General features: G+C 37.3%; 1 protein-coding gene across 3 annotated transcripts in view; it reads right to left on the bottom strand.

Moving 5' to 3' along the window:
* Nucleotides 1–4,165: 4,165 nt before the first annotated feature.
* The window catches only part of LOC100780970 (sterol 3-beta-glucosyltransferase UGT80A2), a 54,202-nt gene continuing 37,535 nt past the window's right edge, over nucleotides 4,166–20,832 (bottom strand). For all 3 annotated transcript variants that reach the window (XM_003522161.5, XM_006576563.4, XM_014773645.2), the window contains 5 exons: nucleotides 19,886–19,988; nucleotides 19,731–19,807; nucleotides 6,752–6,799; nucleotides 6,522–6,671; nucleotides 4,166–4,557 (listed from right to left, as the gene is read on the bottom strand). In XM_003522161.5, the coding sequence (XP_003522209.1) occupies nucleotides 4,390–4,557; nucleotides 6,522–6,671; nucleotides 6,752–6,799; nucleotides 19,731–19,807; nucleotides 19,886–19,988 (546 nt within the window). In that variant the 3' untranslated portion in view covers nucleotides 4,166–4,389. The remainder of the gene's footprint in view (nucleotides 4,558–6,521; nucleotides 6,672–6,751; nucleotides 6,800–19,730; nucleotides 19,808–19,885; nucleotides 19,989–20,832) is intronic.

Below are 20,832 nucleotides of genomic sequence, written 5' to 3'. Positions count from 1 at the left end.
TCCTTGTTGTGCAGAATAATCGAAGTTTTTTTTTTTAAAAAAAGAAAAGGACAAACCCTATGACTAATATTCCAGTTGATTGATTAAATGTCAAATGGCTCCACTTTCGTCATCCAAAATTGTCAAGTGATTATTAAATCAAATAAAACATACACTTTGAGGGAGTCCCCAAAGAGATTTGCAAAAGATAGGATGAGATTGCATGAATTATCACGTCTTGTAGAAAGAGACAATCAATATGTGTTTTTTTTTTAAAAAAATCATGAAAAGAGGGAAAAAATGTCATAAGCATTGCACAATTTTCATAATTCAAAACCTTTTGCATTGCTAGATACAAAGCCTACATTTACTACATTTTAGGACGAAGTTTGCATGCCTCTGCGTTCCAAAAGTCATGTTTCATATCAAGCTATAAGTGCATAAATTTCTCTTTATATGCCAGTTTCCAAAATCCAATGTCCTATCTTTTGAGTAGCCCTCTTAAAGAGTCAACCTCTTGCTTTCTTATAAGGTTGAGCCCTTGGGTACTAGTACCTATTGGCATGTTTCATAGTATTCAACGTCCTTTGTTTTTTATTTCACATGACGCAATGTCCTTTGCTTTTTAGTTTCATAGGACTCAACGTCCTTGCCTTTATGTTTCACAAGACTCAATGTCCTTTTCTTTTTAGTTTCATAGGACTCAATGTCCTTGCCTTTATGTTTCACAGGACTCAATGTCCTTTGCTTTTTAGTTTCATAGGACTCAACGTCCTCGCCTTTATGTTTTCGTAGGACTCAACATCCTCTGTCTTATGTTTTCATAGGACTAAATGTCCTTTGTCTTTATGTTTCCTGGAACTCAACGTCCTCTGTCTTTATGTTTTCATAGGACTCAACATCTTATGTCTTTAAGTTTTCATAGGACTTAACATCCTCTGCTTTATGTTTCATAGAACTCAAAGTCATATGTTTTTTGTTTCATTAGACTCGTTTCTCTGCTTTGTCGTTGAACTCAAAGTTTTTTATTTTGTTGGTACACCAATTTTTTTTCCAAAGATTCTTCATTCTCGTGTTGTGATCTTTCGAAGAATCATCCAAACACAATTAATGTCTTTTTTTTTACTTATCTTTTACTTTCAATAAAAGATAAGTAAAGAGGGTAGCTATTAGACCCTAATTCTGTCCGGGTCCAAAAAGAAAAAAGAAGCAAAAAAGAAAAAATAAAGAAAAGAAAAAGAAGGAATAAAAAAAGAAGAAAAAGAAAAGCAAACGTGAAAAAAAAAGATAAAAGAAAAGAAAGAAGAAAGAAAAAAATAATAAAAAAAGAAAGAAGAAGAAAAAGAAATAAAAAAGAACATGAAAAAAAAGAAGAAAAGAAAAAAGAAACGTATAAAAAAATAAAAGAAAACAACAAAAAAGTAAAAAAGAAGAAGTAGAGAACGTGTAAAAATTTAAAAAGTTGAATAAAATAATAATAATAATAAAAGAAATAAAATACAACAGTGCATAAAAAGGGAAAAGCGGAAGGTATCTGGAATTAATGCATAGAGGAGGCACAAGTTCCAAGAGGAGAAAACGGACCAACCCGGCGGTGCCATTTGACATTTCTGTCAGTAAAGGGATAGGGGTTTGAAGGGAATCCCCCCATTCCCTCATTCTCATGGTTCCCTATTCTCCTTTCCTCTCCCCTTCTTCTCTTCTCCTATTCTTTCTTCCTTCTGTCTTCGTTTTTTTCCCTTTCGTGATGTTGCTTCGTTCCATGCTATCTCGTCGGCGGGCAGGGCCGTTAGCGAGTTTCCTGTAGATTGAATCGCATTTTTTTCATTTGTTATTGCATTTTGGTTTAGTTTTTGTTTGCACGTTCCGAAGTCACCTACGATTCTCCTTTCTTCTTGTTTTGGTTGCGTCACCACCACCCCTATGGCGGTCTCGCATCATCGGCCAATGGCGCCAGGGGAAGGCGCACCAGCGGGGGTTCCCCAAGTCTTGTGTCGTTTTAGAATTTAGGTCATCTAGGGTTGTTTCAACCCTGATGCCTAAATGCGGGTTAGGCCGGGTCGCCCTGACCCGGTTCCAACCCAAACCTAAAAAAAACAAAACGAAAGTGCAAAGAATAAAGAAAAAAGAACAACCATTGTTGTTTACACCGCCTTTTAATACATGCACCTTTTTTTCGTTTTGGGCCTAGCCCATTTTTTTGAAATCTGTATTATGACGAAAAGGCTATTCACACCAACCTTTTTCATACATGCACTTTTTGTTTTGGGCCTAGCCCATTTTTGTGAATTACAATGTACAATTACTATATACACCTATTTTTTTCACATATACACCATTTTCATTTCTGGCCTAATTCGTTTTCTCTATGAAGTTTGAAATAAAATAAAATTTATGGTTACACTCCTTTGTTTATATGTGCACCCCTGCCACTTAGGATGGTGATTGACCCGTCATGTTAGCACTCCGTCAGTGTTGACTAAGTTCAAGTCAACCCTTTGACTTTTTTAAAAAAATAGAAAAAAGGAAAATAGAAATAATTATAAATATTAGTGGATAGTTCTTTTTTTTTTATTGTATTTCTTTATTGTCTCTATCGTTTAATTTTCAATGTTACTTTTTTTATCATAGCTAAAGTTACTTTAATTAATATAGTACTGTAAATATCTTGTTAAGTTTCAATCCCACATCCTTAATTACTAAGGGTACTCTCCACTTTTAGTCTATCCTTTTCCATTTTCATTCTATTTATCTGATTTCATAGCACTGTCAAATTTTTTTTTTTTTTTTGCAAACCTGCATTATCATTCTTTAGTACTCGTTTACGTTATGTGCACTCCAGGCTGGGTCTCCGACTTGCTTGGTGGTGTTTCAATAACGTGTGAGTCAATTTTATACATGACATGTTGAGTCTTCGACTTGCTTGAGTTCACAAAATTTACCACAACTAAAATATTTTCTAAAAATGGTAACATTCTCAAATATAATCTCTCAATGTTATATACACTCCTTGTTGGGTCTCCAACTTGCTTGGTAGTGTTTCAATAGAGTGTGAGTAAATTTTGTGAATGTCATGCTGAGTCTTCGACTTACTTGACTTCACAAAGTTTACCACAAAACCAAAATCTTTCAAAAAAAAAATAATAAAATAAAACCAACCCAACACACAAACTCTTTTTCTACAAAAAATTACGTAAGTCTGATTTCCTCATTAAATATGGGATACGTAGGAACGAGGACAAATCCCTTGTCGACCCAAAAAAATTAAAAAAAATAAAATCCTTTTATGAAAAATAAAAATAAAAATTTGATTTCCTTTTTCTAAATAAAAAAAATAATATAACAAAATATAATTCATGTTTTCGAGAGAAGATAAATAATTAAAAGTCACTTTATTTTTAACACACTCAATTAAAGATTATCTTCTTCATGCCAAGCGCATGAGGTGCTAACACTCTCTCCTTGTGTAAATGACTCCCGAATTTTTTTTCTCAAACCATAGACCATTCCTTATTATTTTTTGGTTTTCCCAACATTTTCTTTAAATAAATATTGGTAATAACTCTCCAAGTAAGTTTTCTATTTTCTGGAAAATCATTATGTTATTTATTTATTTATGATATATTTTATTTCATCATCCTATTGTGACGTTGCGACAGTGTGCAAATTTTTTTTTAATAAACTCTAGATAAACTCAATAAATTCTCACCAAGTTAAAAAAAATTAAACAAACACAAGTAATTTGAAATGTTTTCTGTGGATTTATAGTTTAACATACCTCTATTTAATATATTATTCACGAATCAAATAACTTTCATCTCTAACAACATCAAACCCTTGTTTTTCAACATCAAGCCTTCAATAAAAATACTCTACTGAATTAAGTCCATGAGTCAAATCTATGAAATTTCCACGAGATTACATAAACTCTCGAGTATAATAAACTTGATTGAGACTAATGTAAGTATCGTTACATGTATTAAAAATCACATAAAAATTACTTAAGATATTTTAGTTGTGTCATTAATATTATTTTTTCACTTGAATCTTTTTACATTAATACTGTTTTGTTTTTAAATTATATTTAGACTAATTATTTTAAACTTAAAAAATGTCATTTAAAAAAATATATAATAATAATAATAATAATAATAATATATTATTTTAGGTATATATGTAAAAGTAGTTTTAAAATACAAATAAAATCCAACATTACCCGTGCGAACACACGGGTATTATGCTAGTTTACATACAAGTTGAATCTCAAGCTAAATAGTACGAATAGAAGGATGCATGAAATTATACAATCACATGACAGGGTGACAAGTCGGCACATCCCATAGATGCAGAACTATTTGTGATTTACACCATTAATAACCAAAAAGTGGGGTTTCACCCACTGCATTTGAATCAGGAACAACCAAAACATCTTCCTACAGAGAAAAAACTAGTGGGTTGCGGATCTGCATCAGGCTCTGGTTTTTTTTGAGGAAGCTGTTTAAAAAATGCTTTCACAGCTCCTGTCACTCCATCCTCATTTTCCATGGCCTTAGCAAGTTCAATTGCACGTTCCTTTACCTGGAATTATATTAAGCAATGTAACGGTTATCTTTAGAAATAATGCACCCAACAAAAAATAAGAATTCCACCAACATTGTATTGCTTCGCAGAACACCTAAAAAATTAATGAAAGTTTCCCTCGTCTGGGGACTAAGTTTTGACAAGCAGAGTCTATACATGTACCTCTCCATTACCTCTTCCGAGAAATATAAAACAAATAACAAGTTAAGATATAACTGAGTTTAGCATAAACTTGTGATGATCCAGCTTCAACTGGTTCATGAAGACTGCATGCCATTTGTTCCTACTTCACAAGTCACAAACATTCTTACTAAAAACTGTTTAGACCTAATTTAGAATTCTTTATACGTTGGAAATGCCAAACATCTTTGCACCAACTTGAAAACAAGTGTTGATAGTTGTATGTGCTTTTATTTTAAATTTCAAATACAGATTAAAAGACGTTGACAGTTGTATCATGTTTGTGTTTTTATTTCAAAACTCAAAAATAAGGATTCTAAAAGATTTAAGTACTTAAGATCGAGATCAGATTATTCAAATTGATTTGTTTATTCTCCTTTATTTTCTCCTTATCTTTGTATTTATTATGTAATAAGTGTGTGTAGGATCTCTCCTAGCAATCTCTTCCAGTATAAACTCAGGTAATTTTGATCGATGTAGAAAAATAAAGATCATTTTCTTCGCCTATAATAACATGGTATTAAAGCTTCAGCTCTCATCGTGCATTTTCTCAGCATGTCTTTTGCAAATTCTAGAGGTATTAAGGTTGCATCATCATCACTTGCAGCCCTAAATATACCATGGAACAGAAGGGCAACTAAAATGTCAGTTAACCTATCATCTTCTCTTCCAGAAAAGTATGCATTTTCCTACTGCACTTAGTACCTGTAAGAGTATACGAGTAGGGTATATGAGTAACAAACTCACTTTAGTTTACTATTGTAGTTAGTTATCAGTTAGCTTCAGTTTCTTTTCAGTTACAACAGTTTCTCAACTGAATCTCAACAGTATAAGTACTGTTATTGTCAGAGATCTCAGTGCCTTTTGTACAATCTATAATGAGATATACAAATCTCTTTTTTTCACTCTCTAGAGTTCCTACAGGGTATCAGAGTCTATGCTAGATCTATTAAAAGGGTCATCCACCATATTATCTATGCACCAAGCCCAAACGTATTGGGCATCAAGAGATGTATTAGGTAAAACTTAAGTCCCACATCAACTAGAGATAAGATCAAGATAAGGTGTATAAGTGGGGGGCAACTCTCAGTTGTATGAACTAACTTTTGGGGTTGAATTAGGCTCAAACCCACATTCTAAGAGAATGTATGAGTAGTGTATATAAGTAACTAAAGCTAACTGTTAACTAATTACAGTAGTAAAGTAAACTGAGTTAGTTACTCATATACACTACTCATACTCTTACAGTGCCAAACTAAATTCAAGATAGAAAAGTGAATATTTTGATATTATTGACTTGATACATAGCACCGAATGGTATGTGTATAAATAGGTACAAGGAACATGAAAAGAGGAAAGAATATCCTAAATCTAGGAGATATCAATCAGATATTCTAAAACACAACATGCCTTCCTAAATACAACAATCCTATAATATATACACAAGAGTAATACAAAATAATAACAGAAAATAGTCTACATTAATCTTCCAATATCTCAATAGTTGTGTTATTTATTATTTATCATTTACTAAAAGCATACAGCTCAGCAGTCCAATTACCCTTTTAAATATCTTTTTAAGGTGCATAAGTTACTCAAGATAACATAACTTAGAGTATTTCTCAAGCTTGACTTTTAGGAGAATATTTCACATTTATAATTTGCAAACTATATTCATATCACTTAAAGAATCTAGCTTCATAATTTACTTTTATAAGAAGCAAGCTCCTCTCTGTTGGCTTTTGCATATATTTTTGATATTTCATGAAACTAATATTTACCTTGGGATCCAGCATAAGTTTTAATGCATCAACTAACTTGGGAAGCGAAAACTCATCAACTGGGATAGGTGGAGGACCAACTCCTCTAACATGTACTCTCTCACCCCAAAATGGTTGATCGCCGAAAAAAGGAACTATGGTTGTTGGGCACTACCACAAAATACCAATATCAAAAGCATAATCAAAAGATAAATAATTATAAAGGATTTATAAAGTTATGAATTTCTTACAGCAGCTTTGAGCCCGGCAGCTGTTGTTCCAGCACCTCCGTGATGAACCTGCAACAAATGGATAAAACTATAAGAATAAAAATTTGCAAATAGATAATTCATACTGGATTTTCATTGATGACTATACTCATGTAACCTGGATTTTTCTACTTGATCACAACTCAAAATCAGTAACATTCTCCAAATTTTTGTCCTATGGTTAAGTTGAATAATTATATTTAGTGAGCTACTTGAGTTAAAAAACACTCGGTAGGTCATATATATATATATATATACACACACACACACACAAAAGTTAATTACATTTGAGTACAATAAACGGCAGTAAACTCAATTCCTTTACTGATGCATGAATCTGAAAAGTCATGTAACCTTCAATCATAATTGTTTTCAACCCTCCCCCTCAAGTTGGGGCATATATGTAACACCCTAAAAGAAATCTGAAGAGAAAATGAAAAACTGATAAAAGGAAAAATGATTTCATTAGCCAAGTTATTATGATATTACAGATCTGTATTTATAGACAGATTTCTAACTAACTTCTAACTGTCACCTTACTAACTTGTAACAGACTTTCAACAACCATGGTTAAATATAACTGAGACAGCTGCAGTTGAATAACTGCAGGTCAGTGCATTACTCTAATACCCTCCTCAAACTCAGGAAGGTTGAGACTATCAAAGTGTCAACTACATTGAGTTTTCCCCTAAGAAAGATAAACCTTGTGGGAGAAAGAGGTTTTGTCAGTGCATTAGCCCACTGATCTAGTGCAGGAATGGGATGAACAACTAGCTGCTTGGTGAAGACATTTTCTCTAACAAAAAAGATGTCAATCTCCATGTGTTTTGTTCGAGCATGAAGAACCAGATTATGAGTGGGAGCCACATCACTCTGATTATCACAGAAGATTACAGGAGTTCTGAATGGAACTTTTAATTCAGTCAGCAAGGTCTTAATCCATGAAATTTCAGCTGTAGTTGGGTTAGGCTTCGATATCTGCATCAGTACTTGATCGAGCAACTACCTTATGTTTGCTAGACCACCCAGAGATTAAGTTTGGACCAAAATAAACCGCAGCACCTGATGTTGATCTTCTATCATCAATGTCTGACACCCAGTCAGCATCATAGAGAGCTCTTCTGCAGTAGGGTTGCCCCAAAGTAGCAGGTCTCAGATGAAGATCATACAAGACTGTGCCCCTGAGATATCTCAGAATGTGTTTCACTGCTGCCCAGTGAGTCTCCAAAGGGTTTGCCACAGCAAAGCTGATTTCTGGCCTGGTGATTGTTAAGTATAGTAAGGCTCCCCTGCCACAGAACGATACATAGTGGGATCAGCAAACAGATCAGAACCAGCAAACAGATCAGAACCTGTTTTAGTGAGTTTGCAGGTAGAGGTCATAGGAGATGAGATGGCTTGAACTAGTGCATGTTAGTTTTCTGAAGTAAATCTCGAACATACTTGCTCTGAGTTAGTAACAGAGAATTATCAGGTAGTGTTTTGACCTCTATTCCAAGATAATAGTCAAGAATTCCCAGCTGTTTGAGAGAAAATCTGGCATTTAGCTGAGAGGTCAGTTGCTGAATTAAGTCAACAGAACTTCCTGTGATGATGATATCATCCACATAGACCAAAAGATAGACTGTGAGATGATGTTGTGTAAATAAATAATGAAGGATCACATTTGCTAGCAACAAATCCAAACTGAATGAGAGTCGACTGCAGTCTTTCAGACCACTGCCTAGGAGCCTGCTTGAGACCATACAAAGCTCTCTTTAACTTGCAAACCAAGGAAGGATCAGAAGCTTTGAAACCTGGAGGTTGAGACATGTAAACTATTTCATTGAGAAACCCATTCAGAAAAGCATTATTCATATCTAACTGAAAGAGCTTCCACTGATTTGTAAGTGCCAAGGTAAGAATTAATCTGATTGTAACAGGCTTTACCACAAGAGAGAATGTTTCAGAAAAAATCAAAACCTTGGACTTGATTGTAGCCTTTTGCAATCAATCTAGCTTTAAGTTTATTAATTGACCTATCAGCATTCTCTTTAACCCGAAAAACCTACACCAAGGAAACATGCTAGATCATTCATGCAAAACCTTTAGAAGCCAGGCAGTTCAAAAGCAAGGAAGGCAGAGGCAACACAACCTTTGACCATCAACTAGCTGAGGTAAATTCTAATTCATCTCCATTCAGCAAAGAACAAATGGAGGCTCTTCAAAAACTGCTTCAACAGTCTATGGTAATTGCAGAAAAAGGTGGTACTACTGTAGTGGCTCAAAGAGGCAATTTTTTACATGCCCTAAACATTAGCAAAGAAAGAACAAAGTCATGGATCATTGACTTAGGAGCCTCAGATCACATGACTGGAGATTTTACTTTGTTTAGTAGTTATTCTCCATGTCCCTATAATTATACTGTCCGGATAGCTGATGAAACTCATTCTAAGGTCATGGGTAAAGGATCCATCATTATTTCACAATATATTACACTTGAATCAGTTCTGTATGTGCCAAAACTTGAACTTGCTGTCCATTAGCAAGATTACAAGAGATTTGAAATGTGTTACTAAATTCTTCTAAAACCTTTGTGAATTTCAGATTGTGGAGTAGGGGAAGATGATTGGCAACGCTGAAGAGTGTGTTGTACTCTCCTTCAAGTTGAAAAACCAGAAGAAGAACTCAAGAACCATTCTTATGTAGCAGCAGCAGTTCCAAGTAGTGATAATCCTGTCATTTTGTGGCACTATAGATTAGGCCACCCAAATTTCATGTACTTGGAAAAGATGTTTCCCTCATTATTCAATAAAAACAAGAAACATATTCAGTGTGAAATCTACCAATTGTCTAAACATACACGCAGCCATTACCCACCCCAAACCTATCAACCATCCAAACCTTTCTCACTAATTCATAGTGATGTATGGGGACCATCACAAGTTCACAACATTACTGGCTCAAGATGGTTTGTCACCTTTATTGATGATCACACACGCATGACTTGGGTGTTTCTAATGAAGGAAAAATCAGAAGTAGGCAGGATATTTGAAAATTTTCACAATATGGTGCAAACACAATTTCAAAGCATGATTTAGGTACTCGGAACTGACAATGATCGTGAGTATTACAACCTTGCTCTAAATTCCTATCTTCAAAAGGTTGTTTTCAATAAATTGAGAGAAAAACAGAGAAAAAAAAGGAGGAGAACAAAGCTGATTCTATTAATCTGAAAAGTTAGTTAGAGGTAGTTACAATCCATGTATTTATAGACCTCTAAACAATATAACTAACTCTAACAAAAAGCTAACTAACTGATCCTGTTGAGGTGCAGTTAGAGAAGCCCTCGTACTCCCTGAATTACTAAAAAAAAAACTTCGTACCCCATTGCCCAGAGGCTCTTTGCTATGCGAAGGTATGGGGGAGGGATATTGTACGCAGCCTTACCCTTGCATATGCAAAGAGGCTGTTTCCGGATTCGAACCCATGAAATACTAACTAACATGAAATAGGTGCTATTAGCAAAAGCTAAAAGCCCTTACAGTAGATATTCATTATAGAATGGATGCTGTTAGCAAAGGCTAACAGCCCTTACAGACAAAATACAAAATTGTTTTCACAGTTATACATTGACATATACTGATAACCCCCCTCAAACTCAAGGGGGAGAGTTTTCATTGGAAACACTCTTCACATTGAGTTTGCTTCTCAGAGCCTCAAATCTTGATGCAGACAGGGGTCTAGTTAGAATATTAGCCCAATGATCCAAAGCTGGAATATGAACAATTGAGAGATGCTTGGCCAAAATCTTCTCTCTCACAAAACAACACATCAATCCCCACAGGTAGCGAAAACTAAGGAGCAGGAAGCACAAATGATATGGGAAATAGCAACTAATTTGGGAGTAACAGGAATAGAAAAACAGGGAAGGATAGTGGAGAAACTCATGCAAATGGAGGATAGAGACCAAAAAGAGGTAGAGGGAGTGGGGAATAGGAGCAATAATCCATGAATATTATCACATACAATGTGAGAGGATTAGGTAGGGGGGTGAAGTGGCATGCAATAAGGAGATTAGTCAAAAAAGAGAAGTTGGCCATGATTTGTATTCAGGAAACCAAGAAAGAAAGTATTGGGAGATCAATGTGTCAGGCAATGTGGGGGGACACAACAGTCTCTTGGGAGGTGCAGCCAGCAATTAATTCTGCAGGGGGCATGCTGTGTATGTGGACTGAAAACACATTCACATTACAAAGGAAAGTAGCGGGGAATGGTTTCATTTGCTTGACAGGCCTATGGATTAAGGAGGCACTGCAGGTTCATATTGTCAATATATACTCATCATGTGACATGCAGAGTAAGAGAGTACTATGGGAAACAATCAAACAACTGAAAACAGCCAATCAGGGAGGACAATGGTGCATCATGGGGGATTTTAACAACATCAGAGATCCGGTGGAAAGGATGGGAGTTAGTCAAAGGGGGATGGAGGAAAGCAATATCTGAGAGTTTAATGAATGGATAGATGATTTGGAGGTGGAGGAAGCGCCATGGATTGGAAGAAAATTTACATGGTTTAGACCCAATGGCACCGCAAGAAGCAAGTTAGATAGATTTCTAGTCTCTCTAGAGTGGCTTACAAAATGGCCAGCCAGCATCCAACACCCATTGGATAGAAATTTTTCTGACCATTGTCCGGTTTTGCTTAGGTCAAAGGTTGTAGACTGGGGACCAAAGCCATTCCGGGTCCTGGATTGCTGGCTTCTAGACAAATCTTTCAAGTCAATAGTGAAGGAATGTTGGCTGTCCCAACAGCAGAGTGGGTGGGGTGGATTCGTGTTGAAAGAAAAAATAAAGAAGTTGAAGGAAAGGCTGAAGACATGGAATAGAGACCAGTTTGGAGATACTTTAAAGAAATATAAGAAGATTGAGGGAAAATTAAACCAGTTAGAAGTGAACTTGGCTGACAGACCACTCTCTCCTTAGCAGATGATAATCAGAAAACAACTCCAAGAAGATCTATGGATAGCTGCACAATAGCATGAATCTCTACTAAGACAGAAGGCAAGAGCTACATGGGTCAAAGAAGGTGATTGTAACTCAAGATTTTTCCATTTGTTGGTCAACACAACACGTAGAAATAACAATCTGAATGGAATCTGGATCGAGGGGGAATGGATTGAAGAGCCGGTGAGGGTAAAAGAGGAAGCTAGAAGATTTTTCATGCATAGATTCCAAGAGGTTGATCAACAAAGACCCCGGCTGGATGAGATTGGCTTCCAGACAATTAACAATCAATAGAATGATATGTTAACTGCCAGATTTCAGGAGGAGGAGGTAAAAGACGCAGTTTGGGGATGCGGAAGCCAGAAAAGCCCAGGCCCAGATGGAATTAATTTCAAATTCATCAAGACATTCTGGAATCTAATAAAACCTGATGTCTTGCGATTCTTGGATGAATTTCACACCAATGGAATCATCCCAAAGGGATGCAATGCTTCATTCATAGTTTTAATCCCTAAGGTGGAAAATCCCCAGGCTCTGGATGAATACAAACCGATATCACTGATTGGATGTATGTATAAGATAATGGCCAAGCTGTTAGCCAACAGACTGAAAAAGATCATGCCAAGTATAATAGATGAGAGGCAGTCCGCATTCATAGAGGATAGACATTTGTTACAAAGTGCATTGATGACAAATGAGGTGGTGGATGAGGCAAAAAGAAGAAAGAAGTCGTGCATTGTCTTCAAAGTAGATTACGAGAAGGCATATGACTCGGTATCTTGGGAATTTCTTTTCTATATGTTGAGAAGGCTGCAATTCTACCCCAAATGGATAAAGTGGATAGAGGGGAGCTTGAAATCTGTATCTATTTCAGTATTGGTAAATGGTAGCCCTTCGTCCAAGTTCTCACCACAAAGAGGCTTAAGACAGGGAGATCCACTAGCACCATTCCTATTCAATATTGTAGCGGAGGCACTGACTGGACTAGTGAGAGAGGCATGTAGAAAAAACTTATTCCGGGGATTCAAAGTGGGCTCAAACAGTGTTGACATAAGCATACTCCAATACGCGGATGATACAATATTTTTTGGAGAGGCATCAATGGAGAATGTGAAGGCACTTAAAGCAATTCTGAGGTCTTTTGAACTTGCATCGGGCCTGAAAATTAATTTTTCAAAAAGTAATTTTGGTGCAATCGGTATGTCGGAGAGGTGGAACTTTGATGCAGCCAGCTGTTTGAACTGTGGTTTATTGTCCATACCATTTGTCTATATAGGTATACCTATAGGTGCAAATCAAAGGAGGGGGCAGCTATGAGAACCTATCATTAAAAAGTGTGAGTGACCCTTATCCAGTCAGTCTTAACCTCTATTCCCATTTACTTTTTATCTTTTTTCAGGATCCCCAAGAAGGTGAATAATGAGTTAGTCAGACTGCAACGCAGATTCTTGTGACGAGGAGGATCAGACACAAACAAGATTGCTAGGATCAAGTGGGACACAGTATGCCTTCCAGAAAAAAAGGTGGATTGGGTATCATAGACAAGCACTTTCAACTTGGCTATGCTTGGAGAATGGAGATGGAACTTATTTCATGATGAGGGACAGCTTTGGGCGAAGATACTGGTGTCTAAGTACAGAGGGTGGAGGGGTTTAGAAGAGAACGGTGGTGATAGCTTTGAGTCATTGTGGTGGAGAGACCTAAAGTCGATCTTCCAAACAACACAACAAGGTGAGGATGTAATAAAAGGTGTAAAATGGAGGGTGGGGTGTGGGGACAGCATAAAATTTTGGGAGGATATGTGGTTAGATGGAGAGACATCACTGGTAACGAAATATCCTAGACTCTTCCTAATTTCATGCCAGCAAAACAACTTAATCCAGCAGATGGGAGGCCATAAGGAAGGGGGTTGGGAGTGGAACTTATCATGGAGGAGACAACTATTTGAAAACGAGATCCCAATGGCTGTTAATTTCTTACAAGACATTGAAGGGAAGACTATCCACACACAGAGAAGAGATGAGTGGGAATGGATGGCAGATCCAAGTGGGAGATACACGGCGCAATCAGCTTACAATTGGATGAGGAAGACAGCAGTTGAGGGGATTCAAGATCAGGCTTTTGAGGAGCTGTGGAGATTGAAGGTGCCACTAAAATATGGGGTGTTTGCATGGAGGCTGCTTAGAAATAGGCTGCCTACTAAAGCAAACTTACATAGGAGACAAGTCCAGCTTATGGACAGGAGATGCCTATTTTGTACAAACATGGAAGAGGAGGCAGGACATATGTTCTTCCACTGCAGCAAAGTTATACCTATTTGGTGGGAAACACTATCTTGGGTGAAGAAGTCTACAGCCTTACCGTATGATCCAAGACATCATTTCCTACACCATGGATCTATATTGAATGAGGGGACTAGGGCTAATAGATGGAAGTGTTGGTGGCTGGCAGTGACCTAGACAATTTGGCAGCAAAGGAACAAGATGATATTCTCCAATGAATCAAATGAATCTTTTGACAGCAACAAAGTTATGGAAGACGCAACTTTTATGTTGTGGACATGGCTGATGCATTTGGAGAAAGATTTTTCAATGCACTTCAATCAATGGAATAGTAATCTTAGAGTAGGCATTTTGTATCAGTAAAGATTGGCAACATAGCTTGTCAATACATTTTACTAATATGTTCTGCCTGGTTGTGGTTCGAATCTAGACTCCATTTAATCAGAGTCGGAACCATTCTTCGGGTAGTTAACCTTATGTATACTAGTACCTCTGGTACTCTTTTATTTATATAAAAAGTATTATCTTTGCTGATCAAAAAAATACGAGAAGGCCCTGCTCACAACAGCGATGATCCCAGGGCAGAGGCGAGGTCCAGACAGCGTGAGGTCCAGCTACGATGGGTCACAATCATCGGTCCACCTTGACATTCCGGCGGGAATCAAACAGTGGTTCTCCGATGCGTGGGTGGGTCGACTGAAGAACATGAAGACACTCAATGAAGTTGAAGAAGATATTTCATGGGAACTTGGGCCAGACATCGTGCCAAAATACCTAGGGGACGACATGTTCTTACTCCTAGGTCTCTCGGATACTAAGGCGGAAGCGGTGTCAACAGAGGAAGCTCAGCACGGGTCGACACCATTCCAAACGTTGGAGAAATGGAATTCCTTGAAGAGAACAAGGCAGAGACCAGTATGAGTGCAATGTTGGGGCATTCCCCTAGTGGCTTGGGATGCGGCGCAGATTCGAAAGCTTGTTGCAGCGATAGGGGAATTGGTGGAGATTGATGATGACATAGAGAAGTTCCGGAGGTTGGATAGAGCGAGGGTGTTAATAACCTTGGTAGGTGGGATGTTAGCACGAATGTCGAGGATGGCGCGCCTGATCTGAAAGCTGGAAATGGGACGGCGTCAACAACACAATCCACCATGGAGATAGTGCCAGCTTACGCAAATAAGGAAAAGGCAAAGATCAAATGGACGCATGTGGGGGGAGCAGGAAAAAGCAAAGCAGGGCAGATATGGCCTTTGAACCGGTCTCCGATGATTATATGCAGAGTAAAAAATCACAAGTCAACACAAGACCTGGTGGGCCAGCCCTAGACAAATCCAACGGTACACCTATCCTATTTGTAGATAGCACTGAGAGTTTAAAAAGTTGTGTTAACAACACCAAAGGCAAAGCACGTGATCAGAGTGATGGTGCTAGCGGGCCATTGTTATTGGGCCTTACCAACCTCACCACCCAAGCAACTTTAACTGAACAAGTTTTAAGCCCAACTATTAACAAACCTGATACCCCGGTATCTTTGAAGGTGTATTCGAAGAGCAAATGGCGCAAAAAGCAATAGGCCCACCATCAAATGAATGATAATACAAAGCATATAAATTGGGATCAGACCAAAGTGGGCCTCGAGAACACCAGCATGCTCAGAAAGGGGAATTTAACACCCATGAGTGCAGCACCAACCTCAACTGTTGCTAGCTCACACATTTTGCAGGAGGCAGAATATCATTGGAACATGGCAAAACAAATGGGGGTGTCATGTGGTACAAATCATGAGAGCATTATTGACATGATTTTGGCCATGGAAAACAGAGATAGAAAAGAGGCAGAGAAGCTGGGAAATAGAAGTGTGCCCCATGAACATTTTAACATATAATGTTAGAGGGTTAGGGAGGGGGATCAAATGGACTGTAATCAGAAGGTTAGTGAGGAAACACAGAGTAAATCTGCTATGCCTTCAGGAGACGAAGAAACTGCAAATTGACACCAAAATGTGCCAGTCTATATGGGGAGATACTGATGTAACCTGGGAAATGCAGCCTGCCACAAATACAGCAAGTGGTTTACTATGTTTGTAGAGTGAGAAAAGTTTTAATGTGGAAAGAAGGGTCAGTGGTAGGGGTTTATTCCGTTGGAAGGGGTATGGAGCAATGAAGCATAGAAGGTGTTTATAGTCAACATATATGCCCCTTGTGATACTCAAAACAAGAGAGTATTATGGGAGTCTCTAAGACAGCTCAAGAATCTGAATCCAAATGGACTATGGTGCCTGTTGGGAGATTTTAACAGTGTCAGAAATATATCGGAAAGGGTGGCCATATCACAGAGGGGGGCGGATGATACACCCATCAATGAATTCAATGACTGGCTAGAGGATCTTGAAGTTGTTGAGCCACCATGTATAGGGAGAAAATACACTTGGTTCAAACCAAATGGGACAACTAGAAGCAAACTGGATAGAGCACTTGTTTCCTCAGAATGGCTCACCAAATGGCCAGCTAGTTCAAAGTTTATTCTATAAAGAAATTTCTCTGATCACTATCCAGTGCTTTTCAAATCTAAAAATGCTGATTGGGGGCCCAAACCATTCAGAATACTTGATTGTTGGCTTAAGTATAAGTCATTTGGGAAGATGGTTAAGGAAAGCAGGACACAAACACAACAAAGTGGGTGGGGGCGGCTATGTACTCAAAGAAAAGATCAAATGTCTTAAGGAGAGGCTGAAGCTATGGAACAAGGATTAGTTTGGAGACACCTTCAAGAGGGTTCAAAAAATAGAGGTTGAGTTAAATAAGCTGGAAATTGACATAGCTGATAGACAGCTGACTTCCCATGAAAGTATGAACAGGAAGAGGCTGCAGCAAGATTTGTGGACAGCAGCCTAGTCACATGAATCACTAATGAGGCAAAAGGCGAGGTCTAGGTGGATCAAAGAAGGTGACTATAACTCCCGCTACTTCCACCTGTTGATCAACTCAAATCGAAGAACTAATGCAGTAAATGGAGTGTTCATAAAAGGTTCCTGGGTTGAGGAACCAAGCAGAGTGAAAGAGGAAGTCCGCAGATTTTTTCAGCACTGGTTCCAAGAATCCATGCAGAATAAACCAACTTTAAATGGCATCAGCTTTAATAGCATTGGGCAACAAGCAAACCAAATGCTAGTGGGTAGTTTCAGTGAGGAAGAAATAAGGAGGGCGGTATGGGATTGCGGTAATGAAAAGAGCCCAGGCCCGGATGGACTCAATTTCAAGTTCATCAAGCAATTTTGGCAGATCCTGAAACCTGATATCTTCCGCTTTCTAGATGAATTCCATGCTCATGGTACTTTCCCAAGGGGAGGCAATGCCTCATTTATTGCCTTAATACCTAAGGCTAATCCAAGGCGTAGTGAGCTGTGGGATCTAATCCTTAGAAAGAGTGAGAGAAAACTAGCTAGATGAAAACAAAGACAATTGTTATCCTTTGGGGGGCGAGTGACTCTTATAAGATCAATCCTAACATCTATCCCAATTTATTTTCTTTCTTTTTTCAGGATTCTCAATAAAGTGGCGGACAAGCTGGTCCAAATTCAGCGAAGGTTCCTATGGGGTGGTGGGCTGGATCAAAAGAAAATTGCTTGGGTCGAATGGGAAACAGTTTGTCTCCCAAAGGAAAAGGGTGGCTTGGGAATAAAAGACATCAGGACATTCAATAAAGCACTGCTGGAGAAGTGGAGGTGGAACATGTTACAGCAAAATACAAAACTTTGGGCTAGAATATTGGATTCGAAGTATGGAGGGTGGAGATCAATAGCTGAAGGTAGAAGAGCCAACAATGAATCAATATGGTGGCAAGATCTAATGGCGGTGACATGAATATCAAATGAATTACGTACTCCAAAATGAAACAAAATGGAAGGTGGGGTGTGGGGTCAAAATCAGATTCTGGGAGGATAGATGGTCTGGAGAAGGGGAGGCATTAATGATGAAATACCCAAGGCTGTTTCAAACCTCTTGTCAACAACAAGTCATTCAACAAGTGGGGAGCCATACAGAAACAGCCTAGGAATGGAAACTTCAATGGATAAGGCCTTTATTTGACAATGAAGTAGACACGGTTGTCGGTTTTTTGGAGGAAATATCACAGATCTCTATCCATCGACATATAGCAGATATGGAAACCAGAACCCAACGGCCACTACTCTACAAGGAGTGCATACCACTTGCTGCAAGAAGTAGCAGAGGAAAATCTGGATGATGCGTTTGTGGAGATATGGAAGCTACAAATCCCAGCAAAAGCAGCCATCTTTGCCTGGAGGCTAGTCAGAGACAGATTGTCAACTAAAGCTAATTTGCGAAGGAGACAAACACAGATAAATGACTCACTGTGCCCTTTCTGCAGAAACAAAGAGGAGGAAGCTTCCCATCTGTTTTTTGACTGTCCAAAAACACAACCCCTATGGTGGGAATCCCTATCTTGAATTAACAACCTGGGAGCATTTTCTGCCAACCCAAGCCAACATTTCATACAGCATACAAATGGCCTACATGGAGGGAAGCAGTACAGCAGATGGAAATGCTAGTGGGTAGCCCTAACCTGGACCATCTGGCAGCATAGAAATCGGATTATTTTCTCAAATGAACCATTCATTGGAAGTAAGATGCTGGAAGATGCAATGTTCCTTCTGTGGTCTTGGTTCAAAGAATTGGAGAAAGGGTTTGTAATGCACTATAATTACTGGTCTAGTAACTTACCAGCAACTTTCTGTAACTAGGATAGCAGGGCAGTTGAATGGTCAATGTAACAGTGTATTAGGTGTTTAGCTTGGATCATATCATTGGATCCAGCATCCTACCTAGTAATAATCTTCTACCCTTAGTACCCCTGGTACTCTCACTAATATATATATAAATATATTTTCGCTGATAAAAAAAAATTAATTTGAATCTATCTTTTTTATTATACAATGAATCTATAATTATTAATAAATTCATCAATTATTAATTTCAATTTCTTAATTTAGTTTGAGTTATTTATATTCAATTGAATTTGATTATTTATTCTAGGAATGTTACAATCCAATTACAAAGTATGAGAGATGAGTCTAACAATTAAAGTATAGGATTCAAATATGGGGATTATATGGGTTTGGGCTCTTTCATCACAATGTCTTGGTATGGAATGGTTGCTACATGGTCCGTATCTATCATAGGGTGAGTTTATGAAAACAACTCTTGTTACAATACAAAAGAATTTCAATAAACAGAAATACTTGATTAATCTAAGTGGAAAAAAAAATGAACATAAATTGAACAAAAGATTTATTCAAGATATAAATTATGCTCTCTAGCAACATCGAAACATGATATTAGCCTATGGGTCTGTTTGGGTAAGCTTATCTAGAAGTACTTCTAAAAAGAAAAAAAAAATGATCTTCTTCATAAGCTAAAACCAGCTTATGCATAAGCTAATTTGTAGAAGTTCTCGTATAGTTTTTCTAAAAGATGTAAGCCATGTGTGTGCCCAACAGACTTTTTCATATTTGAACCAGCAAGCTTTAGCAGGCAGGCCACAATAATCCAACAAAGTTACAACTTCAACAAACTTAAAGAATTTAAAAAATTGGCAGAATTATGATCTTTTATTGCAACATTTCAATGTGATTTTTAGAATGGATGAACTAAGTAACTAGATAATCTTACCACAGCCTTGCAACGCAAGAAAAGCCAATCATGCGGGCAATTATCCAATAAGTATATAGAGTCCTTTGGTTCTGCCACTGGGAAGAAACATATGTTGTTGAAAAAAACATAAAACTAAATTCCATCAAGAAAACATGAATTAGAAATATTCTTACAATTCCCAAGACCTCCCCATCCTTTATTGATGATGCCCCTCTGTCCAGTGATCTCCAATGCATCTACAATTATTTGTGTCATCCTTTTTGGTTCTTGAACAGGCTATAACAGAAGAATGAGAGAAAAACGGAATAAGATTAAAAAGTAAAGATAAAAATCATTCCTTTTTATAGGAAAAGAAATTTAAAAAGAGAAGAGAAGAGAAGCTCAAGCATAGAAAGAAGGATAAGAAATCCTCCACAAGATAAATAAAAGATAAAATTACAAAAAGAAAAAGAAAGAAGTATTGAAAGGAGGATAAGATATCCTCTCCACGAGAAAACTACTGATTGAGAAAATTTAAAAAAAAAAAAAAATATATATATATATATATAACAAGCTGAAATATATTGGATAATAAAAGAGAAAAGGAATGAATTTCATTGTGGTCCTACTATGCTACTATGTAATTTCTTTTTTCTGTTGACAAGTTTAAAGCTTAGACAGTTCTAGCTTGACGGAGAGTATTAGAAGATATGAAAATATCTAACTATATTTTAGAGTATCTTATATTATGCTTTGGTATTAAGTGTTATCCTATCTCCCCATTTTCTCTTAGGATTGGTTACATTTCCTTAACCCATGATTTATTTCCTACCGAGTAGTCCCCATTCTTGACCACAAAAGATGACTCCAAATACTCTTAATACTTTAAGCAAGCTCCAAAATAAATATTAGAGAGAAACAAATAAGAACACAAACAAACAAGTGTTAACCAAAGGAGTATACTTCCATCATCCTTAATATCATAGCCTTAAAAGCCTATTACCCCAACAACAACGGAACATAGAGACAAACTAACTAGACCTCTCGATTCCCATTTATATTATCATTTAGAGGTAATTTAGATTTCATAATTGGGTGTGATAAATATTGCAGAACCTTGACATACGCTGTGAATTGTGAT

Source organism: Glycine max, chromosome 3 (genome assembly GCF_000004515.6).
Source record: "Glycine max cultivar Williams 82 chromosome 3, Glycine_max_v4.0, whole genome shotgun sequence".
NCBI lineage: Eukaryota > Viridiplantae > Streptophyta > Magnoliopsida > Fabales > Fabaceae > Glycine > Glycine max.
This window is presented reverse-complemented; position numbering and strand designations above follow the sequence as displayed.